The sequence below is a fragment of the Mesoplodon densirostris genome, chromosome 3 (genome assembly GCF_025265405.1).
Source record: "Mesoplodon densirostris isolate mMesDen1 chromosome 3, mMesDen1 primary haplotype, whole genome shotgun sequence".
Lineage (NCBI taxonomy): Eukaryota > Metazoa > Chordata > Mammalia > Artiodactyla > Ziphiidae > Mesoplodon > Mesoplodon densirostris.
The window spans coordinates 113,164,644-113,192,102 of NC_082663.1; the positions used below are offsets into that span (position 1 = coordinate 113,164,644).

The 27,459-nt window shown below is 45.3% G+C and overlaps 1 protein-coding gene across 6 annotated transcripts in view; it reads right to left on the reverse strand.

Moving 5' to 3' along the window:
• Positions 1 to 9,295: 9,295 nt before the first annotated feature.
• FSTL4 (follistatin like 4) overlaps positions 9,296 to 27,459 on the reverse strand; it is a 731,471-nt gene continuing 713,307 nt past the window's right edge. For all 6 annotated transcript variants that reach the window (XM_060091939.1, XM_060091938.1, XM_060091934.1 and 3 more), the window contains 3 exons: positions 21,903 to 22,010; positions 12,681 to 12,790; positions 9,296 to 10,538 (listed from right to left, as the gene is read on the reverse strand). In XM_060091939.1, the coding sequence (XP_059947922.1) occupies positions 9,830 to 10,538; positions 12,681 to 12,790; positions 21,903 to 22,010 (927 nt within the window). In that variant the 3' untranslated portion in view covers positions 9,296 to 9,829. The remainder of the gene's footprint in view (positions 10,539 to 12,680; positions 12,791 to 21,902; positions 22,011 to 27,459) is intronic.

A 27,459-nucleotide genomic window follows, 5' to 3' on the forward strand; every position in this document is an offset into this window, starting at 1 on the left:
CCTCACCACTACTGGGTTTGATATCATATTTGTGTGTGGGTGATTTACTACATTTACTGTATTTTTACCTTTACCAGTGATCTTTCCCATTTGTGATTTTCTTGTTTCCAGTTGTGGCATCTTTTTTTTTTTCCCCCCTGCCTAGAGAAGTTCCTTTAGGATTTGTTGTAAAGCTGGTTTGGTGGTGCTGAATTCTCTTAGCTTTTCCTTGTCTGTAAATTTTTAATTTCTCTGTTGAATCTGAATGAGAGCTTTGTTGGTTAGATTATTCTTGGCTGTAGGTTTTTCCCTTTCATCACTTAAAAATATATCATGTCACTCCCTTCTGGCCTGCAGAGTTTCTGCTGAAAAATCAGCTGATAACCTTATGGGGATTCCCTTGTATATTATCTATTGCTTTTCCCTCATTGTTTTAATATTTTTCTTTGTCTTTAATTTTTGTCAGTTTGATTAATATGTTTCTCAACGTGTTCCTCCTGTGTTTATCCTGTATAGGACTCTCTGTAGTTCCTGGACTTGGGTGACTATTTCTTTCCCATGTTAGAGAAGTTTTTGACTATAATCTCTTCAAATATTTCTTCAGGCCCTTTCTCTTTCTCTTCTTCTTTTGGGACCCCTAAAATGTGAATGTTGGTGCATTTAATGGTGCCCCAGTAGCCTCTGAGACTGTCCTCATTTCCTTCTATCATTTTTTCCCCTTTATTCTGTTCTGTGGCAGTGATTTCCACCACTCTGTCTTCCAGCTCACTTATTCGTTTTCCTGTCTCAGTTATACTGGTATCAATTCCTTCTAGTGTATTTTTCATTTCAGTTTTTGTATTGTTCATCTGTGTTTGTTTGTTCTTTAAATCTTCTAACTCTTTGTTAAGCATTTCTTGTATCTTGGTCTATGCCTCCATCCTTTTTCCAAGATCTTGGATCATCTTTACTTTCATTACTCTAAATTTTTTTCACATAGATTTTCTATCTCCTATTCATTTAGTTGTTCTTGTAGGTTTTTATCTTGCTCCTTTGTCTGAAACATATTTCTCTGTCATCTCATTTTGTCTAACTTACTGTGTTTGTGGTATCCTTTACACATGCTGCAGAATCGTAGTTCCTCTTGCTTTTGGTGTGTGCCCCCTAGTGGGTGAGTTTGGTCCAGGGCCTTTTGCAGGCTTCCTCGTCGGGGGGGACTGGTGCCTGCCCTCTGGTGGGTGGATTTGGGTCTTGTCCCTCTGGTGGGCAGGGCTATGTCAATTGGTGTGTTTTGTTTTGTCTGTGAGCTTAGTAGGACTTTAGGCAGCCTGTCTGCTGATGGGTACAGCTGTGTTCCTGTCTTGCTGGTTGTTTGGCCTGAGGCATTTCAGCGCTGGAGCCTGCAGGCTGTTGGGTGGGGTTGAGTCTTGGTGCTGAAATGGGGACTTCCTGTAGAGCTCATGCTGATTAATATTCCCTGGGGCCTCTGCTACCAGTGTTGTTGCCCCCACAGTGAACTACAGCCAAGCCCTGCTTCCCCAGGAGACCCTCCAAGACCCCTAGGTAGGTCTAGCCCAGGTTCCTATGGAGTTACTGCTTTGTGCTGGGTCCAGGTGCTCGTGGTACCTTGTGTGCACCCTCCAAGAGTGGAGTCTCTCTTTTCCCCAGCCCTGTGGGGCTCCTGCCCTCAAGACCCACTGGTCTTCAAGGCTAAATGCTCTGGGGGTTCTTCCTCCAGATGCCAGACCCTCAGACTGTCTTGGAGAGTTATTTTTATGTGGGAATGTCCCTGTGTAGCCTGCATGGGTTTGAATTTTTTTTTTTTTTTGGGTGCAATGTTTGTTTTCAGTATGGTTGTCTGTCATCTCTTCAGTGTATGCTAGCTGTTATCTCCCTGATAGGGTATTTGACTGGTGTTTTGGTGACCAAAGCCTGCCCTGGGTATTGAGTGGAGCCTCCCCTTTGCTCTGTGGTTGTCACTGCCCTGTCAGGGGTGGGGTCTGCTCCCTAGCTATTGGAGTAGAGGCCCCCAGATCTGTTTCTTAGCTGTGTTTCTGATCTGCAGTGCGAGGGAGGTGGTATTGGAGCAGTCCCGGTAGGAGAGAAGCCACTGAGTATTCCTCCTTCGGCGCTCTTCACCCATGAACGTGCTCTGTTGTGTCACCTTTTACCCGTTGTTTAAACTCACAAGTTCCTCTGTTGTCGGCTCTGCTCTCAGCCCCACCTTAACCATTGGTAGGCCGGCAATTGGCCTTGGTGTCTCTCAGGAGTTGTTTTCACCAGGCCACTAGCGCAGACCCACTGATGTCAGGTCCCAGGAGATTGCAGTAATCATGGATCTGGACCTGCTGTGGGTACTATGGGGGTGGCTCAGACTCTGTCCTGGCCCATCCCCCACATGTATGTGCTCACAAAGTCCACAGCTGCTAAAGCTAGACCCGTCTCAGCTGCAGGAGCATTTGTTGACTGTTTAGATGTTCTTCAGGTGCTGAGTTTACAAAGCCAGTTGTGGGGGTGTAATTCTGCCATTTGTGCAGCTGTGAGGAGAGATTTCAGCTCTTCTTTCATAGTTGCACAGTCCCTGGGGCTCAGCTGTGGTTTCAGCTCCACCTCTGTGTGTGGGCCACCCACAGGCATCTGCTCCCAAGGCTGCCCTGGAGCACAAGAGCCCAGCCCTGTGGGGATGGGTCACACAGCAGAGCCAGAGGCCGTGGGTGCAAGAGAGCTGGCTCTGGAGGGGATGGGGTGCATGGGGGAGCGAGCTAGTGGCCGTAGGTGTGAGAGAGCCAGCCCTGGCGGGAGCCCTTCCTAATGCTTATGGAGGCAGGGGCTGGTGCATGGGCAGAGAGGCTTCAATGGCGACCTCGCCCTTTGTGTGTCCCTCAACAATGGCGCTTTGCTTCTATGGCGATCCGGGCTTCTTCCAGGAGGATTCCTGGTTGAGGAGCTCGTCTCTCCTGTCCCCTCAGGCTGTCGCCTTGCAGAGAACAGCAGTTCTCTCCCTGGGTCTGCTCTCTAAACCCCACGTTCCAGCACCCAGCCCCTGGGCACATGTCTCAGTCTGGGATGTGCAGGGATGTGGCTTGGACCCTCTGTGTAGGTCTCACTCTGTCCTGCCACAGACCAGTTGCTGCACTCTCCTCTGAGCCCCCAAAGCTCCCCTTCTGTCCCACATGATCTCCTGTCATTGGGGGGCCTTCTCCACATGCGGGAACCTGTCCTCACCTTCAGCTCCCCCCAGGGGTGTAGGTCTCATCCTGCTTCCTCTCCTCTTCCTTTTTCCTTCTTTCATCCTACCCAGTTATGTGAGAATCTTTCTTGTGCTTTTAGGTGTCCGAGTTCCTCTGCTAGTGTTCAGCAGGTGCTCTGTGAGATTTTTTCCATTTATAGATGTATTCTTGATGCATTTGTGGGGAGAGATGAACTCCATGTTCTCCTACTCCTCCGCCATCTTGACTCCTAACAAATCAGTAGACTTTGAGTAAAGCAGATTACCCACCATAGTGTGGGTGGGCCTCATCCAATCAGTTGAAGGTCTTAAAATCAAAATACTGAGCTCCCCTGAAGAAGGGGGAATTCAGCCAACAAACTGCCTTAGGAGTTGAACTGAAACTCTTCTCTGGGTCTCCAGCTGCCCACCTGCCCTACAGATTTGGACTTTCCAGCCTCCACAACTGCATGAGCCAATTCCTTAAACTATATCTCCCTTTCCCTACACACACATACACATACATAGACATGCACACACATATACACACAGAGTGTGTGTGTTTCTTTGTAGAACCTGCACTACTGGTCATGGCAGAGTGGACTTGAAACTCACCAAGGGCAGGGACTGTGTCTCCTTTGTGCGGCCCTGGGTCCCCCTCCCTAGCGCCATGCTGGCACATAGCAGGTGCTCCATCCACATGGTAGCTTGGTGATTACCAAGCACTTTATACATTCTGCATCCTAGCTGGAAAGTCTGCCCCAGTAAGAATCAAGAGTGACTGGACTCAAGAAATGGATAAGAGTCTGGGGGCTGGGGTGGATTTTAAGGGCTTGCAGGGCAGATGACAAGAAGTTTTGAGCCAGATGTTAGTTGTGCATTTTGGGACCTGAAACTTCAACATGGGGAAGAGAGACTTCTGGGGTCAGATGCCTGCCTTTGTCCAGGCTCTCTTTGGACTGGGCCAGAGCAGGGTCCATTTTGCTTTGACCATCATGGACCTATAATGGCGATGGAGAAGGGGGAGAAGGCCCCCGAGTAGTCCTGCCTTAGTCAGTTCTCGCTTTAGCAAGTGCATACAGACTGGGTAACTTTTTTCACGTTTTATTGTAAAGTCCTCAGAAAAAGAGCATTTACAATGACAATACTTTATGATAATCTGTGAATCGTCTTTATATCAAGTGGTACTGCAAATACATGGTGTGTCCAATACTGTGAAATACATCAAAGTAAACACAAACTTATCTCCAATGCCACATACAGTTGCTGTGTTGGTACAAATTTCTACTAAAGTTGATGTATTAAAAATAATTTATATATATTTTATAAATAAGGAAAAATTCACATGTATAGTAATTACAGGAGGCCTTTTGAGAAATACCAGTGATTACAGAAAATATATTTTGGAGTCTACACAACTGCTCAAAATAATGTAATCTGCCTCGACATAAGAGATCTGGAAGTTTTCTGAGGTGGGGGAGGATGAGAATCCTAACGGGACAAATTGTGTGTGTGTGACTGCATATCTCGAGGGTCGTTCACTACACTATAGCATGAACACAGCGTGTGTGACTACAGCAGCAAAACTCCATGCCTAGTCTGCTTTTAGATCATCTCACACGGCCTTCAGGAAGCACGAGCAGTGGGGGAGGGGGAGATGGGGTGCGAAGGGGAAAGGCCAGGAACGGAGAGGGGGCTGGCCAGCCGCCGGAGCCGGGCAGTCAGGGTGTGGGTCGGGGGCACCACAGAAAGCTGTGCTGTGGGTCTGGGATGGGGGACTTGCAGAACACTGTCCCTCACCTCTCTGAAGCAGCTGAAGTAGCAAGGGACAAACAACTCTTAAAACTATGGCCGATGTCACGCTGGGCAGTGCATGAAGGTTTAGATTTAGGAAATTTTCTCATGTGAGAGCTCTTGGGCCCCATATCCAGCCAATAATGGTTGCCATTCCTCAGAAATGATCTTGAAGACAGTGCCCCCACTGGGCAGCATTGTCTGATCCCGCCTTGGTGACATGTGGAGAGCTGCGTGTCACTGGGCTGGGGGTAGGGTCGAGTTGACAGTTATTGCTTTGTGGCATGCAGACTGAGCCCTCTACAGCCCTCCAGGGCATGGCCTGCTCCCTGGGGCCACAGCAGAAAGGGATGGTCCCATGTTAGTCAAGGTGAGCTTGGAAAGAGGGGTATGTGAATTGCGGTTTGTCCAAAAACCACGCACATGCTCAACACTCTTGTGCTGGCTAAAGAAGCCTTGCTGTGAAGTTTGGAGGTCAATTCCTGCTCTCCCCCTATCTTCCATAATTTCACACATTGCGTTTGGTTAAATTCCCAATGCTGCTCACAGGTCCAAAGGATGGGTGAAACTCTGCTTGCTGGGCTCCAGGTGTCGGCTGGGTGGCTGGTGCCTAAACCCTGAAGGCCCAGATAAGATGCTCAAATCCTCAAGTGGCTTGGCAGGTAACCTGGTGTAGACAAAAGCCGGAAGTGGGTTGTAGTCCACCAGGTATTTGGGGTCTTGCAGTCACACCTTGAGTATAAACACTGTATATTTCCCCCTTGAACTTTTTTAAGCCCCTCTGTTCTATGATCTCTTGATTTTGGAGAGAAATCAAGGCAGTTAGTGACTTTCTTGAACAAAACTGTTTTGCCTATGTGCCAATCTGGGAGCAAATAGTAACATCTGGCCCTATGAGTGACTTTTCACTTGTACCCAAAGCAAGGAAGCAGCATGCAAAGGCCACTGGGGGCTGGTGTGGTGGTCAGGTGAGTTGCCCCTTGAATTGTAGGAATGGCTCATGAGCAGGAGGCCCCAGGCATAGGAAGGGAGCAGGAAAGGCAGAGAACAAAGTGAGGATGGAGGGAGATGTAGCTCAGCCCTCTAAGGGCTTGACTGAGATGTTATGGTCTATATTCCCGTCTGACAGTTTCTGTCTGATAATAGCCGACTTCCCTGACAGTTCTGAGTTCTCGCTTGTCTTGGTCACCTAACTCCAAAGGGCTGTGAGTTAGGGTTTGGGGGGTGTGATTTTGGGTAGCAAGCAGCTATGTCCCAGTGGGTTCTGATTGTACTTGGAGTGGGATCTGGGGTCCTGGGTGGGGGAGGATGGCAAAGAACTTTGCCATCGATGTCAGCATCATTGCCATCCTACATCACCTGTCTGGCCTCCTGGCTCAGAGGTGCCAGGTGCAAGGAGGAGGTGCCGGGTGGAAGAAAGAGGATGTGAGGTAGATTGGTGGATGTGTAGGAGGGCATTGGGAGCAGTATCATTGCTCCTGGAGGCTGGCTTCTGAAGAGGAGGATGGGAGAGTGAGCTGTGGGATTTGGTAATGAAATGGTGCAGTGTCCGTGGTACCTGAATGAAACACATTGTGAAAAATGAATGGATTACTATTTAAGCCCCTTGTAGAAAAATATATCCATCATGAAGCTGTTTCACATCTCAGTTCTGAAATCTCCTTTAGTTCACAGGTTATTTGGTCAGCAGAAAAGAAGTGGGGGTCACACAAAGCCAACTCCAGGCTGCTTTCCTCAGTGAAGACTCAACAGTTACAATTCCCTAGGGCAGCAGGTGGTTCTTGGCTTTATTTGGGCTGGAGTGCTGTCCTCCAGGGCACTTACCTGGATCTGGGAGGCTGAGATGGGGCGGGGGCGGGGTGGATTGCAGGGACTGAGCTTCTGTCTCCCGTGATGCTATATCTAGGTCACAGTATGAAGCTTGGTATGAGTGTGGCCCCAGCCTAGATTTACAGGGCTCTTCCAGCTACTTCTGGGGGCTTGGGGAAAGTAGCAGGACCCTCAAATGACTTGGAGCCTTAAAAAAGGGGCCTGGGCCAGCCCCAGGCAGGGCTCGCTGGCTCAGTGTTACTGGGGCTGCGATGATGGTATTTGCCTCACTGTGTGTGGTTAACAAGCAAGCTTACTTGCACAGAAAGTCCATGCAGGCGTCTAGAAGCAGACAAATCCCTCTTCCCACCATCAATCCGTGGGTGGCTGCGTGGGCTTTTGGACCGAGAACCTCCATGTGGGGTCTTGCTCACTTGGGCAGAAGGAGGATGAGGGCCTCCATTTCAAATCTTTAATGTCACCGTAGGTGTCAATTACTTCTGTTTGTTAGTCTGAAAAAAAATCTACGTTAAATTTTTGTGAAATGAACTTTGTTTCAAAATCCAGTAATTTTGAAATAGTTCATCACGTAAGTGGCTTTGGGGGTGATTCTTTTGGTAAAATGAATACTCCTTTAATGTGAAATATTAGTAGATAGCCGATAATTTGTGTTCATCAGAAGGATCGCTGGCTGTTGTGATGACTTCGTACTGCAGTGGCTTTCAAACTGTGTTCCATGAGCCTCTGCTGGGGCTAATGTGTGGGAGAAAGGGGCAGGTGGAGTCCTAGCCAGCCCTTCAGTCGGTTGCACTGCTAAAAACACATTGACTTTCCTTTGTGAATTTGCAAATTTCACAGTTTTCAGGGCTGTGATTCCCCTCTCCTATGTAATTGTGTCTGAAATGCTGGCAGCAAGACCTGGCCATCTCCAGCTTTGCAACTTCACAGTTACGACGAGAGGCAGAGAAGCTTTCCAGACACACTTAGAAGCGGAAGGAATTGTGGAAAAGGAACAGGTGCTGCTGAAGTCACTCCCAGTTGAAAAGGCTAGTTGGGACTGGATTGGTCTTTTACTCAGCAATCCTGCAGTCCAGAGGGGCCAGTGTTCTGGCCTGGCAGTTGGTGGGCTCTTCTTCATGTAGGCTCAGAGACTTTCTTTTTCTTCCAGGGACCGCCACAATTCAGAAGATGTTTTCCAAAGGAAGAAGCTCACGAAAGTTGGAGAATTTCAGGGATAGAAGTGGGACTTTGGAAGAAAATGTGTCAAGACATTGAGGCAGGAATAAAAAAAAAAGGTGAGATGTGTTTTCCATCCCTCCCAGTTATTGTGAAACTAAATATTAGGCTTTTGAGGTCAGTTTTTTCAACCTATATCTACATACTGTATCTTAAAAAAAATCTATGAATGTTATTTGTCTAGGCACACCCTGGGAGTTGTTGGGGACAAGAGTTTGGTGGACTGAGATGCATGAAACACACTAGAGGATTGGCCAATGTCAGGAACTCTGTGGCAGGCAGGTGGGTTGGGCAGTTAGGTGGGAGTGAGAAGCTCTGTTTCCAGTGAGGCAAGGTCTGTGTCTTCCTTTCTCTGAAAGGGGCCATTCCTCAGCAGCCCAGGAAACTCATGGCCATGTTGGCAGGTGAAGGCATCTAACCTAATGTGTCTGTGATGGGACCACCTCTTCCAACTTCAGGTGGCTTGAAAAATGACCCTTCAAGCCAGAAAGCATACAAGTGCAATTTGGCCACTGATGTGCACGAGAAGGAAAGGGGTGTTTTGAGAGCCCAAGGGGGCCTCTTCCTTGCTGAGATTCTCTGATATGGGCTATCTTCACGGGGCTGTTGGGTTGTACTTCTTTGATGCCCAGTGCAGAGCCTACCACAGCCTGAGACATTTGGGAATAATGCAGCAGTGCCAGCCTGTATCCTTGTGTATTACTGGGGAGAGAGGGACCCAAGTGTAAGAAACACTTACTGAAATGTGCTGTCTGTGCTATGATGATGCAGGGACTGGGGTGCCAGAGCTGAGTGTGAGGGCCACAGGGAGAAGAGAAATGGGGTTTTAAAAGGGATAGCCTAAGGAACCCGCCTGAACCCCACTTGTATCCTTTGGGTTTCTGCATTGAGCCTGGAGGCCACTTTCTGCAGGCCGCACACACCTTTCCAGGCAAGCCTGGTCTGCCCTGAATCTGGGGTACTGGGCTGGCTAATAAATGTCCCCCTTCAGTACTGAAAAGCAGGCACGCAGGGTTTGTCTTGGTCTCTTGGGGTCCCAACCCAGAACGGAGCCTTTACCAATGTGGTGGCCTGATCTGCACTTGGGGGTGTCCCTGGTGCAGAGAACCACAATCGCTTGATGGCCATTGTCTTCTTTCTGGATGTGGGGTGGTGACTCTCAGAGCCATGGCCTAAGGCAGGGAGGAATATAGCTGGACCTCGGAGAGCGTCTTTCTGCTTACTAGCATTTGAGATTATAAAAAATTATTTTTTAATCAAAAATTCCAAAATAAAGTGAGTGATTTCCCCATCCCCCAAGATGCAATAAGTCTTGTTGGCTCTCCCTCAGGCTTACAACAAGTCAAATGGAAAGAAAAGCAAGAAGCAACTGCGAAGGAGAAAATGAGGTCCAGAGCGAGGGCAATGTGGCTCTCACGCCAGGAGGGAGAGCCCTGCTCCAGGGAGCCTGTGTCTTCAGGCCACATCAGGGTGAAGTCTGGCCGGACCCTGGAGAATGACTAGGCGAAGGCAACGGACAGAAGCATCTGCCTGGAAAGCAGGAGCTCCTGGTTCCATGGCAGCCCAGGTAACGTGGCGCGTGGCTGGGCGCAGAAATGATTCCTTTACACAGCAGCATATTCTCATCGTAGCTCAAGGCAGAAATCATACGTCCTAACGAAAAACCCCCATCTTGTTAGCAGCGCATACCTTATACTAGGAAACTTGCAAGGAGACCAGTGTTGAACCACAAAGCGAATACAGGTTTTTGCTTTTGTCTGTAAAAATGTACAGGGTGCCTGCTTGGGGCTGTGGTGTCAGTACCAGGCGGTGCTCGTGGCTGCTTCATACCTCGCCCACCCACACCACTGTGGTCCCCCCCTTTACTCCCGCCACCTCACACCGCGGCGCGTTTTGTCTCGCGTTGATGAGAAGCAGTGACTCTTGGGCTGGCGTGAGGAGGTACTGCCCGAACAGCCCGCTGTCCCTCACGATCCTGCGGGGCCCGGCCCAGGCTCGGGCTGGCCCCGCGGGCGCGGGCGGCTCCTTCAAGCCCTTCAGCACGCCCGTCTTCCCCGTGGACAGCTCTAGGAAGAGCAGGTCCGGCTCTGTCTCCAGCGTGGCGTAGACGTAGTACTGGTCGCCCTGGGTGAAGGAGGGCTGGAAGGCCACGTCTGAGACGCCCTGGCTCACTTTCAGGTCATAGAGGGTCTGGATCTCCCCCCGCAGTGTGATCTCCTGCACGTGAAGCTGGGGGCTGTTGGAGGCGGCGCTGACTAGGAAGCGCCCATCGGGGGAAGTGTGTGGGGTGCCGGTAACGTGGCCGTTGGGGCCGACCACGGTGTCCGTGACACTGTCGAGCAGCAGCTGCGGGGCGGCTGGAGAGGAGCTGTGCTGTCGGCACTGGATGAAGAAGTAGCCGCCCAGGTGGGTGTGGGCCATGGCCTGTGGCAGGCAGCCGTGGCTCTGCAGCCCGATGGTCTTGAGGAGCATCAGTGTTTCCAGGTCGACTTTGTGGACTGCAGGGTCAGACTTGTTGAAGATGAAGCCGAACCTGGGAGGAGATGCAAACTGAGGTCAGAGGTCAGGAGGACTTTTTGGGTAGGGGATAGGTCATTTGTCTCAAACGATGGCATCCTTTCTCTTTTCCTTTATCGTAACCCTTTGGGGATCCAGCAGCCTATTAATAAGATGTACCATTCTGCAGGAGATGGCTTCATAAGCGATTCATCTATGATCGCAAACCAAATGTAGTTGAGTTACAAAATGTTCCTGGATTTATGCTCTTGTAATATGCACGCATTTTTAGAAATGGTAAAGGAAGAGCATAATTGTGCCTCAGCAGCTTCTGCCTCGGGGATGCCTTTGATTCAGCTCCCCAGAGGCCTTGTGGCAGCTGGGAAGTGGCGGGCCTGTGGCTGGAGGGAAAGGACAAGAGGTGTCCGCCCTGACTCTGCCTGCTAGGAGGACAGGAGAGGTGAGTCTATATCTGAGGTGGTTTTTGGACTACTGGCTGGGTCAGAACTTGGGGATGGAGATGCAAGAGAACAAGGACAGATGTCCTATCCATGCTCCCTTACCCTTGGAGAGGAACGTGGGTAAGGGTTGAGGGCAGCCTCTTCCCTGGCCACGTTGATGATGCTGGTCGCAGGAAGCCCCTTTGAGCTGGGGCTAAGGACAGCTTTTACCTTTACAGCCAGATGGCCTGGCACTGCTGCGGTGCCCTGCTAGCTGCAGAGCCTGGGGCAAGTTGCTTGCCTCTTCAAGCCCCTGCTAATATAAAGAGGGTAGTTCCTTCCAAGGGCTGTTGGGAGGATTAAATCTAAGAGGGAGCTTTAGTGGAAGAGGTCAGTAGGTGGAAGCTGCCACATCTGGACTTTGTGAAATTCCTCTTTGGAGGCTGGTTGTGAGCTGCAGAAGGGCCTGATTCCAGGCAGGACTTCCCTCTGATTGTGAGGGCCTCTGCCTAAACCCCTCACTTGCAGAGGCCTTTGGGTGCTGTGTACACCTACAGGAGTAGAGAAAAATCTCTTCCACAATTTTCTCTTGAATAACAAACAAGCTATGCCTCAGAGTAGGGAAAATGCCCACTTTACAGCATCTTTAAAGCATCCTTAAAGAGCTAGAGCATGGAAAGAGCAGGAAAGAAAACCCCATGCTTATAAGAAACTGTAATGTAAAAGTCACACACAGGCTCTGCAGAGCCTGAGTTTGCATGACTTCTGGCTGAATTCAGCTTTGAGGGGGTTTACCATTTACAACCATTTTAGAGGCTCTGTCCCAGGTATTCTCTGCAGTGAGGTAGGGAGGTCATAAAGTGATTATTTTCTCCCTTGGGCAAAGATGAATGGGAGAGCCCTATTTTTACAAGTCCAGCTTCAGCTTGCAAAAATGAGTCATTTCTTCCTGGAAAAAGGTGCTTGATGTCAGAGTAAAGGAAGGCATAAACACTGCCACAAGACATTGGGGTCTTGATGACTTTATAAAAGGGCATGCTCAGTCTTCTGGCAGTGGTGCCTTGACAGAAAATGTCAGGGGTTTTCTGAAATGAACAGGGAAGGGGAGGGCCAGGCTGGGATGAGGCTTGCAGTCGAGGCCATGGCTGTTATTGTTAAGCTGTTCTTTTGGATGGTGGCAAACTAGACACCCAGGAGGCCTTGTTTCCTTGCAGGCCCCTGCATGGCTGCTCTGGGGACTCCTAGAGGAACCACAGGTTGTGGTTAGCAGAGAATGAGGCCAAATGGAGCACTGAAAGGAGACCCAGCTTTGCATTTAGTCTGACTCTGCCAGTTCCTGGCTGTGTGACTTTGGCCAGTGTCTTAACTTCTCTGGGCCTAAGTTTCCTCATCTATAAAACAGATTCAGAGACCGCCTCTACTAGTTTCTTGCGTCTAGCAAGGAGAGGGTACTCAACTAACCACAGTTGTTTCCCTCTTTCCTCTGCTGTCCTCACCGAAGGGTGAGACTTCCTGACCTCACTGGGCCCCTGAGGGCATTAGGAGCTGGGTGCCTTTAACTTTAACAATTAAGGACTGGGGATGGGGCCATTTCTCTGTCCATTCCTGATGGGGTCCAAAGCCAGCCCAGGAGGAGTGGGGGAGAAAGAGAAAGGAGCAGGGCCACCCCGGGCGAAGCTGCCCCGTGCAGGGCTGAGCTGGGGCATGGAGTAGGTTAGGGCATTGTGGGCCGGTCTCACCTGACGTGGTTGATGATGAGGTTTGTTGGAGGAATGAAGAAATCGTCCACTCCTGCAAAGGGCGTGCGGATGAGGTGCTGGCCCTGACCGGTGCTGGCCTCTGTGATCACCTGCAACACAGAGCGGAAGTCCTTGTGAGGGCCCATCCCAGCAGGGCTTGGAAACCTGCAGACACATGCACGCTCGGGTGGAGACCCCGGCAGACAGGCTGCTTGAGAGAGAGATGATGGGCTAGTCACCATCTTGGCGGTGGGGGGCGGGCCAGGAGCAGAGTGGGAGATGCTTGGGAATGGTGTAGGCAGGGACCCATCCTTACAGGCAGGGGAAGTGGGGAGACAGGAGTGAACGCCTGAATTGCTCCCTCCTGCTCGGTCAGGCCTGCCCCTGACTGACTGTGGTGCATGTTGTCAGCCACCGTGATGTGACAGCAGAGTGAGGACTTGGAGGGGCTGTGCTGGGGCTTCTGAGGGAGGGTCCTCAGAACCTAAGCATCTCTGCTCAGAGACAGCCTCCTCCACGACAGGGAGTCCCACCTTCTCAACACCTAGGCCACCCTGGGAAAGGTGGCGAGGTTTTAAATAACGAAAATGCTCAACGCTGGAATCGTTGACTGGCTCTGTATTTTCCCTTGATGCCAGGCACCTGGGCTGGTTTGTTGAGAGTCTCTGTCATATGCGCCTCACAGAGGCGCTCTCTGAGAACTGTGATTCCATAATTTATTAGAGAAAGCAGGCATCCTGTCAGAGGTGCTGGCCGTGTCATTTATTTTATTTTTTATTTTTATTTATTTATTTACTTATTTTAACATCTTTATTGGAGTATAATTTTTTACAATGTTGTGTTAGTTTCTGATGTACAACAAAGTGAATCAGCTATAAATATACATATATCCCCATATCCCCTCCCTTTTGCATCTCCCTCCCACCTCCCTATCCCACCCCTCTAGGTGGTCACAAAGCACCGAGCTGATCTCCCTGTGCTATGCGGCTGCTTCCCACTAGCTATCTCTTTTACATTTGGTAGTGTATATATGTCCATGCCACTCACTTTGTCCCAGCTTACCCTTCCCCCTCCCCGTGTCCTCAAGTCCATTCTCTACGTCGGCATCTTTATTCCTGTCCTGCCCCTAGGTTCTTCAGAACCATTTTTTTTTTTAAGATTCCATATATATGTGTTAGCATACAGTATTTGTCTTTCTCTTTCTGACTTACTTCACTCTGTACGACAGACTCTAGGTCCATCCACCTCACTGCAAATAACTCAATTTCGTTTGTTTTTATGGCTGAGTAATATTCCATTGTATATATGTGCCACATCTTTATCCATTCATCTGTCGATGGACACTTAGGTTGCTTCCATGTCTTGGCTATTGTAAATAGAGCTACAATGAACACTGTGGTACATGACTCTTTTTGAATTATGGTTTTCTCAGGGTATATGCCCAGTAGTGGGATTGCTGGGTCATATGGTAGTTCTATTTTTAGTTTTTTAAGGAACCTCCATACTGTTCTCCATAGTGGCTGTATCAATTTACATTCCCACCAACAGTGTAGGAGGGTTTCCTTTTCTCCACACCCTCTCCAGCATTTATTGTTTGTAGATTTTTTTTTTTTTTCTTTTTGCGGTATGTGGGCCTCTCACTGTTGTGGCCCCCCCCCGCTGCGGAGCACAGGCTCCGGACGCGCAGGCCCAGCGGCCACGGCTCACGGGCCCAGCCGCTCCACGGCACACGGGATCCTCCCAGACCGGGGCACGAACCCGCATCCCCTGTATCGGCAGGCGGACTCTCAACCACTGCGCCACCAGGGAGGCCCTGTTTGTAGATTTTTTGATGATGGCCATTCTGACTGGTGTGAGGTGATACCTCATTGTAGTTTTAATTTGCATTTCTCTAATGATTAGTGATGTTGAGCATCCTTTCATGTGTTTGTTGGCAATCTGTATATCTTCTATGGAGAAATGCCTGTTTAGGTCTTCTGCTCATTTTTGGATTGGGATGTTTGTTTTTTGATATTGAGCTGCATGAATTGCTTGTAAATTTTGGAGATTAATACTTAGTCAGTTGCTTCATTTGCAAATATTTTCTCCCATTCTGAGGGCTGTCTTTTGGTCTTGTTTATAGTTTCCTTTACTGTGCAAAAGCTTTTAAGTTTCATTAGGTCCTGTATGTTTTTGTTTTTCTTTCCATTTCTCTAGGAGGTGGGTCATAAAGGATCTTGCTGTGCTTTATATCAGAGTGTTCTATGTTTTCCTCTAAGAGTTTTATAGTGTCTTGGCCATGTCATTTAGATGCCTGTGATTAGGATGCTGGGGAGGGTTCCAGTTTCACAAAGGGGACTTGCTGTGAGAAGTGAAGAATTAGGCCCTGTGTTTTGTACAAATTGGTAGTGACAGAGCATGCTGCCTCTGTTCCCCTGGAGGTACCACTTTCTCCCCTGCGTGCCTGGCAGGAAGCAACTTGAGCCACTCCTTGGTGTATGTCCCTGCTGTGTCTGTATCAGGGAAGCGCAGGGTGGCAGCACAGAACAGAGCCAAGTGATGTCTGGGGTTAGACAGGACGAGAGCATGGTTTGGAGGCCCTGCCAGAAAGCCCCCTGTGGTCAGGCTGGGCTTTTGTCCATCAGCTACTGAGGCCTTGGGCACAGGCAGGCTGGAGACACTGAGCCAGCCATCCTGTGTCCTCTTGCTTTCTGCACGTGCTCTTCAGCCTCCAAGTTCTAGGTGATTGCCCAGAAGGGTGGCAGACCTGCAGCCAGATGAGGGGCTTGGCCAGTTTGTGGGCAATTTTGGCTGGAGGACCCCAAGGACAAGCCCAGACCCTCTTAGCAGGACAGGAGGCAGATGCCAGACCCTGACCAGGGAGGGGAGACACTTTTCCTGATCTTCATGTTGTGGCCATTTATACAGAAGGAAGGATTCAGATTTTTGCAGCCTGAGGCTGAGGACAGTTTGTGATGGGGCTTTGTGACTCACATGGCTTAGAGCTCTGGATGCTTTTACCTTTTAAGAGTGGAACTGCCTTCTGCCTCTTACTTTAATGACAAGACAAACAGCACCTGCACTGCTTCCTCGGGCAGGTTTGAGGCTTTAGTTTTTTGGATCATGCTTCCCGAGGGGTCAGCAGGCAGAATGCCGGATTAGAATGAGAGCTGTGATTTTCAGACGTGGGCAGCTCTAAAGTTAGGTTATTTTCCTGTGATTAAAAAAAAAAAGGCCAAATGATGCTTCCATGGTAAGTCCATGGGAAAAGCTTAGAACGAGGCATTAAGAAAATATCAGTATTAGGAAACTGGATCTTAGAGAGTCCAGGTGAAAATGCCAGAGAATTCCAAGAAGCCATGCAATCATTGCTTGATATAAGGTCTGTCATTTTAGCTTATAATAGAGATGGAAAATTACAGGCTGTCAGCAGTCAGTGTCATTCATGCTTCACCACCCTGACACCCTATATCCAGAGGTTACTTCATCAAAACCCAGTGTCATGGGCCACTGAACTGATATGGGCTAGTCAGCCTCATTTCTCCAATGAGTCATGAGTTCCTTCTTGGCCTGAGTCCCAGCGCATGGCTGGGCACATTTGTGACCAAAAGATAATTATTGAGCCTCTCAAATTTCCTGGCTCTAGGGGCTTGGTTCAGGAGATGCACATAGTTGGCTGGGTATCAGGAGATGTAAGTTAGTAGTGAGTGTGGGGTAGGGAAGTCTGAGCATCTGCTTCAGAGGAGTGGACAAAGCCAGGTGAGAGGTGACAGCTGGGGAAGGGCAGGGTACAAGATATCGAGTGCGATGGGCAGAGAGGCAGCTGAAAGCTGGGAGTGGGTGGGCGAGAGCATGATGGGCAGGATTCAAGATGGTGCCAAAGGTTCTAACACTGGCTCCTGGGGCAGGGCCTTGGTGGAATAAGCCTCATTTATAGAACCTCCTTCATTTAGTCATAGCAAAGCTTGTTTAACCAATTCCTTAGTGTTGGATATTTAGAAACATTAAGATGGTATTTTCAATGTTTTGCAAATATAAACATTGCAGTAACACATAATGTTGTAGCTAAATCTTTGTGCCCATCCCTGATCCTCATCTTTGGATAAGTTCTGAGAGGTCAAGTTGCTGGATTGAAAGTAATGTTCTGAGGCTTTTGGTTCACAATTCCAAATTGCTCACCATAACGGCTCTGCCCACTGACATTTCCAGGAGCAGTTTCTGCAAGCAGTGGTTTCCTGAACCCTAGTCCACAGAGGTGAAGGTAGGTTTATTCAATTTATTTCATTTTCTTGTCATAGTGCATTTCTAAGACTTTCCAATTATGGTGATGGTGGGCATAATGGTCTAATTCCTGCTATTAATTAAAATGCTTTTAGTGTTTTGTCATTTAGGCAAAATTTCCTCTTGGTTTCTCGGAAATAGTCTTCATTATGTTTATGTCTTCTATTCCTATTTTTAGTTTTTTTAAAAAAATTAAGAATGTCTGCTGTATTTAGTTAAATGCCTTTCCAGCATTTACTGAAAATATTATAGCTTTTTTTCTGTTTTGTGTTATGAGTAATGTTGACTTATTTCCTGAGAGTGAACCATTACTGCATCCTGGGAATTTGTTCCCTGCTTGAGCAGTTAGAAGCATTGTTGGACTCTATTTTTAATACCATGTTTAGACTTTTGCTTCTGTATTCATAAGTGAGATTAGTTGATAGTTTTATTTTTTAATTTCTTTTGAATTTTTAAATTTTATTCATGTTTTTATACAGCAGGTTCTTATTAGTTATCTATTTTATACATATTAGTGTATACATGTCAACCCCAATCTCCCAATTCATCCCCCACCCCCCCACCCCCCAGCAGCTTTCCCACCTTGGTGTCCATACATTTGTTCTCTACATCCGTGTCTCTATTTCTGCCCTGCAAACCGGTTCATCTGTACCATTTTTCTAGGTTCCATATATATGCGTTAATATACGATATTTGTTTTTCTGACTTACTTCACTCTGTATGACAGTCTCTAGATCCAACCATGTCTCTACAAATGACCCAATTTTGTTCCTTTTTATGGCTGAGTAATATTCCATTGTATATATATACCACACCTTCTTTATCCACTCGTCTGTTGATGGGCATTTAGGTTGTTTCCATGAACTGGCTATTGTAAATAGTGCTGCAGTGAACATTGGGGTGCATGTGTCTTTTTGAATTATGGTTTTCTCTGGGTATATGCCCAGTAGTGGGATTTCTGGGTCTTATGGTAATTCTATTTTTAGTTTTTTAAGGAACCTCCATACTGTTCTCCATAGTGGCTGTATCAATTTACATTCCCACCAACAGTGCAGGAGGGTTCCCTTTTCTCCACATCCTCTCCAGCATTTGTTGTTTGTAGATTTTCTGATGATGCCCATTCTAACTGGTGATAGTTTTATTTTTTAATACTAAGGAGTTGCACCTTTTTTTCCATATGGTCTGGGATAGTTCAAATGATATTAAAATTATCTACATTTGAAAGGTTTGATAAAACTTGGCTGTACATTTTACTATGGTAGATCTTTGATCTTTAAAAAACCTCTTCTCTGGTAATTGTTCTATTTCAAGTTTTCCTTTTCTTAGGTCAGTTTTTTTTTCCTCCTTAATTTTTTTTTATTGAAGTATAGTTGATTTACAGTGTTGTGTTAATTTCTGCTGTACAGCAAAGTGACTCAGTTATACATATATATTTTTAAATTTATATAAATATTACATAACTATTATATTTATATCTTTTCCATTATGGTTCATCCCAGGACATTGAATATACTTCCCTGTGCTATACAGTGGGACCTTGTTGTCCATCCATTCTATATGTAATAGTTTGCATCTGCTCACCCCAAACTCCCAGTCCATCCCTCCCCCACACCCTTGCCCCATGGCAACCACAAGTCTTTTCTCTATGTCTGTGAGTCTGTTTCTGCTTGGTAGATAGATTCATTTGTGTCATATTTTAGATTTCATATATAAGTGATATCGTATGGTACTTGACTTTCTATTTCTGACTAGGTCAGTTTTTTTTTTTTTTTCATTTTGCGAACAATCATCCATTTCTTCTAGGTCTTAAAATGTGCCGCCCCAGAGTTGCAGTGTAGTAGTATTTTACAATTATTTTCATCCTCCTTTATCTGCAGTAATATGTCTTTTCTCATTTCTCAATTTGTTTATATTCTTTTTTCTTTATCAGGTTTGTGAAGGATTTATTGGTTTTTGTTTGTCCTTTTTTTATTTCTACTAATTTGAGTCTTTTAAATAATTCCTTCCTGCCAGTTACTTTGTTCTTTTTCTTATTTCTTAATACAAATACATTCTCTGCAGGCTTTTAAGACACAAATATTCCTTGTGTACAGCTTTCTCTGTATCCTGTAGGTTTTGATGAGAAGTAGGCTCTTTTTCATTGCTTTTGAGACAGTTTGTAATTTCTCCTTTTAATTTCCTCTTTGATGCAATAGTGATCTAGGAGTGTTTCCTGATTAGGTAGGTCACATTTTAATTGTTTCTAATTATCAGATAATGTAGCCTATAACACTGACTTTTACAAAATTTGCTAAATTTTTGTGATTACTGACACATATATGTGGACATGTGAAAAATTTCTATTTGTCAGAGGAAAGGTTTTCTATATATTTATTAAACCAAGTTCCTTATTCATATTATTCATTTTTCCCATGTCATTATTTTGCCTCTTTGGAATGTACAATTTAAGTGCATTGTAAATCAAGTTCTTGTATTTTTAATCACTCTTGTATTATGTGTTTAGTTATGTTGTTTGCTATCTGTTGGCTGTTTGTCTCCACATAATGCTTCTCCGTATGCTGTTTAGTGCTTTTAACCTTAAATTTGACCTTGTCTGATATTAATATTACACTCATACATCTTTTTGTCCACCTACCATCACTATTTCCACCCCTTTCAATTCAACCTTTTATTATCACTTTATGGGTTTCTTGTAAACAAGTTACAGCTAGTTTTCTCTCCCTCTGTTCCAAACCCAATCTCATCATCTCTGCTTTTAATAGGAGAAATCAGTTTGTCACATTTGGAATAATTAGACAGTTAACTATCTCAACTATTAATTCAAAGAACATTCTCTATATCCTCTTATCCCTGTAAGATGACATTTTTGAGTATTTTTACTCTCTTTCCTCCACTCCCTACCCTTACTTTTACAGAAATAACTTACCATCTTTAGTTAGAGCCTGGTATCAGAATTTCTCTTTCAGTGCATTGCTCCTAATTCAAATGCCCTTATTTAGCACTTATTAATACATTTCCTGGTAGTCTCTCCTCATCCATCTTATTTTATTTTTGGACCTTCCTCTCTAGGTTTCTTACTTAGGCCTGTTTCCTCTTTATCTTTCGCCATATCGATGTCTCTGATCTGGTTCACCTACTGTTTTTCTGGTATCTTTCATGATCTTCTCTCTGAATTCTTGCATATCCTTAGGTCTTTCTTTTGTCCTGACAGGTAAATGATACCTTGGATATCAGCCCTTTTATCGTAATAGCATCTAGATGTGATGCCACGGTCTTCCAGCAGCTGTTGCAGGTGAGAAGTCCAGTGCCAACCTAATTGTTCTTTTACAGGTGACTTTTCTTTCTGCCTTGAAGCTTATAATATTTTTCCTTTATTCTTGGAAGTCCAGAGTTTTACCAAGAGCAGAGATGCGTTCTTTCTCATCAAGTTAGCCTGGAACTTACAGATCCCTTTTAATCTACATGATTTACTTTTTCAACTTGGAAATTTTCTTCCAAATTTATTTAATGTTTGACTCCATTCCAACTATTACCTTTTCTCTTTCTAAACTTCTTTTGACTTTGAAACATCTTTTGAGACTTCATATCTTAATCTTTTCTTGTATTCTGTGATTTGAGGATTTTTCTTTTTCTTTATCTTTCAGGCTACTATTTTGAGTCTCAGTAGAAATCATGCATTTTCAACTCATCTATCTACTGCAATTTTAAATTAGGAAATCATTTTTTGTTAAATTTTAGTTTTAGAAAAATATTTTTTGGTGGCCCCTCCCCTTGAATTTCCTTACATGCTTTCTTAGAGCTGCCAGAGGAACCAATTTTCTGGGCTTATACTCTGTTCTGAGTGACCTTTACTCTGGCTCCCAGGTCCTCTAATTAATTGTTATTATTTGTCATCAGCTCACCAGGGCCCAGGATGTGTTGATGGTGTTCACTGAGGGACAATAGTCTTGTTTTGTAGGAGGTGAAGTAGTGTCCTTCCCCTGGCCCAGCAGCACAGAGGTAGGTAAGGCAGGTGGCCAGTCCCCAGGAGGAAGCTTCTGTAGACTGGGTATCCCTGGCCTCTTACCACTCTTGGGAACAGTGTGAACTTGGCTCCATCCACAGCCCTTCTCAGCTGGGGTTCTGAGAGAGAATAAAACCCTAATATCCCGAGGAATCCACTGTATGCAGTGAATTCTCTTCTGTGCATCTAGAATGGTTCTATGCACCATCATTGGGAGAATCGAGGGAACAGGCATTCAAATCACCTTTTGTAGGGCTTAATCCTCTCATGTACCCCTGATGAGAAAGTCTGAGCCGGACACACTCAACATAGGGTTGGTGATGACCTTTCCTGACTGGTGGAGGAAGGCCACAGATGTCCTGGTCCCAAGCTCTTCCCAAGAGGCAGTACAATGCAGTGGCTGAATGTATGCCTAGGTTGGACCAGGGGCCAGTTATTGAAACCTGTGCCTGGAACACTGTGAGCACTCAGTAATGTGCTTCCATTTATGAACATAATTGCTGCTGCTGCTTTTCCTTCTCCTTCCTTATCATCTGGTGCCTGCTTTGACAACGTTCTCCAGCCCATGCACCCCAAGGTAAAGAAAGCCCTGGCTCCCTTCTCACTGCTTGAAGTCCAGAGGTTCATTTCTGCTTGGCCCCAGGAGCTCCTGGCTCAGAAGAGGCAAATGTTTTGGGGCTGGGCTGGGTGGAGCCCAAGAGCCACATTCTGGTTGTCATGACATTAGAATCTTATCCATCATCAGTGTTATTGTCTTTAATAGCAGGCCTGGTGGAAGATACCCTGTTCATTGCCTATAAGGGGCATTATCCTGAGGATGTTTCCTACTCTCTCCTTAGCCTTCATGGACATACTTTGGATAAATGTGATTAGCCACCTAGGGAAGCAGGAGACATTTATTAGCTAGGGGGAGAGCCCTTTCCTGCAGGTGGGTGTTGTCTTCCATGTACTCAACATACCTGGAGGCTTGGTTGGGACTTATGCACGTTCCCCCAGCTCAGGACCCACACTTGGTCATGTGATTTGTCATAGGACAACTTAGCCGGCAGAGGGTCGACACCTATGGACTTGAAAAAAAACAGCAGTAAGTTGGTCATTGTTGTAGAAGCTGATTCATTTCTAGGCCACTCTTGGGTGAGTGGAAAGCCAGCCTAGCAGCCTTGACAATGAGCCAGTTTGGGAACCCAGGGTAGAAACATCCCTTCTGGGTTTGTCTTCAGAGGCATAAAATTGCTTGTCAGTAATGTTCTTCCTTTTAAAAATTTCTTGCAGGGACTTCCCTGGTGGCGCAGTGGTTAAGAATCTGCCTGCCAGTGCAGGGGACATGGGTTTGAGCCCTGGTCCGGGAAGATCCCACATGCTGTACAGCAGCTAAGCCCATGCGCCACAACTACTGAGCCCACGCTCTGCAACAAGAGAAGCCACTGCAATGAGAAGCCTGCGCACTGCAAGAAAGAGTAGGCTCCGCTCGCCGCAACTAGAGAAAGCCTGCATGCAGCAACGAAGACCCAACACAGCCAAAAAGTAAATTAAAAATTTATTTAAAAAAATTCTTGGGTTTCCCTGGTGGCACAGTGGCTGAGAGTCTGCCTGCCGAGGCAGGGGACGTGGGTTCGTGCCCCAGTCTGGGAGGATCCCACGTGCCGCAGAGCGGCTGGGCCTGCGGGTCCAGAGCCTGTGCTCCGCAGCGGGAGAGGCCGCAGCAGTGAGAGGCCCACATACCGCAAAAAAAAAAAAAAAAAAAAAAAAAAAAAAAAAAAAAAATTCTTGCATGTCTTATTTAAAGGGTACCCAGACCATCTTGACAAAAGCCTAAACACAGAGGTTTTTTTTTTTTCAGTTTTCCACTCAAGAATCAGCTTCAGGACCCTCCCATCACTTCTCCTGTAAGCCTTTGGGGGCCTCTTGAACCCTCAGCATCCTTCTCTAGCTCTTCTTCCTGGGTCATCTGAGACTGACTTTGAACTCATCCATTATCACCTGTTTGTCTCTTAACTTCGTGCAGACTTTGTCTGGTACATCATTCACCTGGAGCCTCTGGGACTCAGACTGTAGCATCAGGCAGAGTCTTTTTCTACTGCTGTAACTGAAACTCTGCTATTTTCTGAGGACAGAGCTTCCCCAGTGGCCCTGTCAAATGGTGACTTTTCTACTTCTCAGAATGTAGTTTTATAAGTTCCAAAACTGTTTTGTTATGCCACTATGACCCCTGCTCTTTTTGGCATTGGCCAAAGTTCTAGTCACTCCCTTTGTTCACTAAAGATGCTGTTTTCTCTGTCCCTCCCTGAGTCCCCAACTGTGGTGCTTTCATTCAAAGCCCTGCTTTCTCAGTTCCTTCTTGGTTTCAGTGATCTTTTCCTCTTCCCCACTGCAGCCACCATAACTTAAACCTTGTCAACAAATTTCTGAAATTTCAGTCCACCATATTCTAGCCTTTCTGATCTTGGGGGAAAACCATCTTTGCACCCACTGGTTAAAACTTCTCTAAAGAAATGTCTATGGAGTCTATGGAGTCCCTGAAACCACTTCCTCTTAACTGTTTGTCTTCACCACTCCACTGAACTGCTCTAGAGCTTCATGTCAAATTCAGAGATCACTATGTGATCCTCCTCTAACTTGACATTTCACCAGGATTCCACATGGTTAACCATTCCCTTCTGGAAACATTTTATTCACTCAGCTTCCCATCTCCCTGGCTTCTCTTCCTCATCCTGACTTCTAAATGGTGGCATGTCCCCCGTCTTCGTCTTTGATCTTGTCTCTGTCTATATCCTTTCCCTGGGTGAGCTCATTCAATACATGGCTTCAAATAACCCATTACACTCTGATGACTTTAGAATTCATTCCTCTGTTGATGACCACAACTTTATACAAATCTGAACTCTTGATTTTGCCTATCCCTGCTGAAATATATTTCTTCTCCAGTCATCACCATCTTTGAAGTCTCCTTGTACTTTCTTTTTTTTTTTTTTTTTTTTTTGTGGTACGTGGGCCTCTCCCGTTGCGGAGCACAGGCTTTGGACACGCAGGGTCAGCGGCCATGGCTCACGGGCCCAGCCACCCCACAGCATGTGGGATCTTCCCGGACTGGGGCACGAACCTGTGTCCCCTGCATCGGCAGGCAGACTCTCAACCACTGTGCCACCAGGGAAGCCCTCCTTGTACTTTCTTGCTCTAATTAAAACTTCCTCTGCCCTGAAGCCTCAAGTAGAGGCTGTTTCTATTTTCCTATACTTCACACATCCCAGGTCCTTTGTTCATGCCTCCAGCTACTCTTCCTTGATCCTCTCATCCTGGCTGCTTCCCTTCATTTACCAAAGGCTTTATGATCTGGCACTGTCTTCCTCTACCCAGAGCTTCTTTTCTCACCAGTAATGATACCATTCTGACACTATCTCTAGTTTCTTGTATTTTCTCTATCACTCTTTAAAAAACCCTCTTGATTACACATTCTCCTCCAGGTATCCCATTTGTCTGCCCTCTTCACAAACTTCCCCAAAGTTTAGACTGCAGGCATTATCTCTCCTTTCTGCTTAACTTTCTCTAATCATTTTTCATATTCTCATTCTGACTGAAGTGGTATGGAGTAGGAGACTGAAAACCTAAACTAAAAATCTCTTACATTCAGAACAGAGCTTTCCACAGTCTCAATATGCTAAGGAGCAAAGACATGGAAGGGAAAAGGTCCTGAAGAACACACCAGGCTCTCAGTTTAAAGACCTGAAGGGCTACCTAACTAGGAGTGAATCAGAGACTGACTAAGCCTTATGAAAGCTGCAACTCAGCCTTGATTCAACTTCGTACTTGATTAAAGTGATTCATTCTCTACTCTCTCTTCCTAGCAGAGAAAAAGGTAAACCCTCTTCAGTGGATGGCAGCCATTTAAAGTCTCTACAATGTAATATGGAATGTTTGACATTCAGAAAAAATTACTAGGCATTCCAAGGTACAGCTTATATAACTGAAAACAACATAAAAAAGACAACAGAAACAGACTCACAGGTGATCTGTAAAAAAATAATTTAAAAATTGTGTATATAAAAGGAATTAAGCAGAAATTCTAAAAGTGAAAAAATGCAACACCTGAAATTAAGATCTCAATAAATAGGTTTTGTTATATATACCTTACACACAGTGGAAGATAGGATTATTGAACTGAAAGACAAGTTGATAGCATATGCCCAAACTGAACCACAGAGAGACAAAAAGGATGGAAAATAAGAGTGAAAGAGATGTGTGGGACACAATGGAAAGGTCTAACTTTTTTTCTCTCAGAGTTCCCAAGGAAGAGGTGGGAGAGAATGAGGCAGCAGAATATCTGAAGAAATAATGGTTGAGAGTTTTCCAGTCTGATTAAAGATATTAATCCACACATTTAAGAACCTCTGAGAACCCCAAATCGAATAAATACAAAGAACACCATACCTGGGCATGTAAAACTGCTAAAGACCAAAGAGAAAATCTAGAAAGTAGCCAGAGAGAAAAAAAGAGATACATTATCTTCAAAAGAGAGACAGTAAGACTGACAGTTGACCTATTAACAAAAACAATGGAAGATAACGGAAACGGCATCTTAAAATGCAGAAAGAATTTAACTGCCAATGTAGCACTCTATATCCAGTGCAAATATCCTTTACAAATAAAGGGAAAATTTTCAAACAAACAAAAATGATGAGAATCTGTTGCCAGCAGACCTGCACTAAAAGAACTATTAAAGAAACTTGTTCAGTCAGAATGAAAATGATCCCAGACAGAACTAGGTACTTCAGGAAAGAATAAAGAGCAATGGAAAAGGTAAATATGTGGGTGAATGTAAATGACTATCAACTGTACAAAATAATAATAATAGTCATGTCTTGTGGGGTTAAATTACATGTAGAATTAAAATTCATTCCCACAGTAGTGCCAAAGGCAGGAGGAAGGTTAAAGGAGTTAAAGTGCTCTAAGTTTCTATCATTATTGGGCAGGTGAAGCAATAATTTGTATGAGACGGTATTGAGGCAAGGATGCATGTTGTAATCTCTGTGGTGGTAATAATAACAACAATGATAAAAGAATGCATGGACAACAAGCTAATAGAGGGAGAAATAGAACAAAAATGTTTGACTAATCCAAAAGAAAGCTAAAAGATGAAGAAAGCACCATAAAGAGGTAGGTCAAATGAAAAAACAGTAAGATGGTAGACATAACCATATAATTACATCAAAAATACATGGATCAAATAATCCAAGTAAAAGATCAAGATTATTAAACTAGATAAAAGCCAAAATCCAAATACATGTGGCTTTATAAGAGATCACTTTTTAAATATATGAGATAGAAAGATTGAAAGTGAAAGAATGGAAACATTATACCATGGTAACTCTAATCAAAATAAATCTGATTTAGCTATATTAATATTAGACAGAATGGACTTTCAGGCAAGAAGCTTTGCCAGAGATAAAGAGGGATATTTTGTAAGAAGAAAGAAGTCTTCCCCCCCGAGGAAGATACTATAATTTTTAAGCAAAAATGGATGGAACTTGATAAATCTACAATCACAGTGGGAGACTTCAACATGTCTCTCAGCAGCTGGTAGACTAAGTGGACAAAAAAATCACTTAGAATATCTGAACAATACAATAAACCAACTTGACATAATTGACATATGTAAAATCTACCTTACACATTCTTTTAAAGTGCACATAGAACATTTATGAAAGTTGATAAGCTGAGTTATAAAGCAAGCGTCAATAAATTTCAAAGGATTGAAATTATTCAGAGTACTTTCTCTGGCCAGGGAAATCAATAACAAAAAGATAGCTGGAAAGTCTATCATATTTCTCAGGAGAAACCACAACCACAACTCTGGTTTTTATACAACTTTCTCCCAACAATGATCCTGCACCTGGGCAGCTGAACATTCCTGGGAAAAAAAAAGATACAACCCTCCTCACTGGTCTGACTTTACATTTGCACCCCTCATCCTTAAGTGGGCCTTCACTATTGCCCTGCAGTCCTATCACATTTCCCTGGTCAGTTCAATCTCACATCCTTTACCTCTTTCCTTAGACCTCCAGCCTTGGTGATAATTTTCCGTCTATGCTATTTCACTGAGAAAATAAAGGCAACCAGAAGAGAAGGTCATCCAGCTATCACCAATTGTATCACCTATTTGCACCCGTGTCTGAATACTTTCTATTTCTTCCTGTTATGATGAAAGAATGTGCTTTTATCTTAGGCTAGCATATCTACTTGTATGGTCTGGATTCCACTGACTACGGCCTACTTCGATGATGCAGAAGAAAGGGAAGACTTGTGGGAGAAGTTTTTCCCATTAGCATACAAGTGCTGTAATATCACCTATTCTAAAAGTTTCTTCAGCATCCTCTTCCAGCTACTCCCTCATTTGTCTACTTTTTCTCATATTTATAGCAAAACCCCTGAAAATAGTTGTCTATATTCACCATCTCTACTCCCTCTGATTCTAACTTGAATCCACCCCCTCAGGCTTGCATTCTGCCATTATAGTCCTAT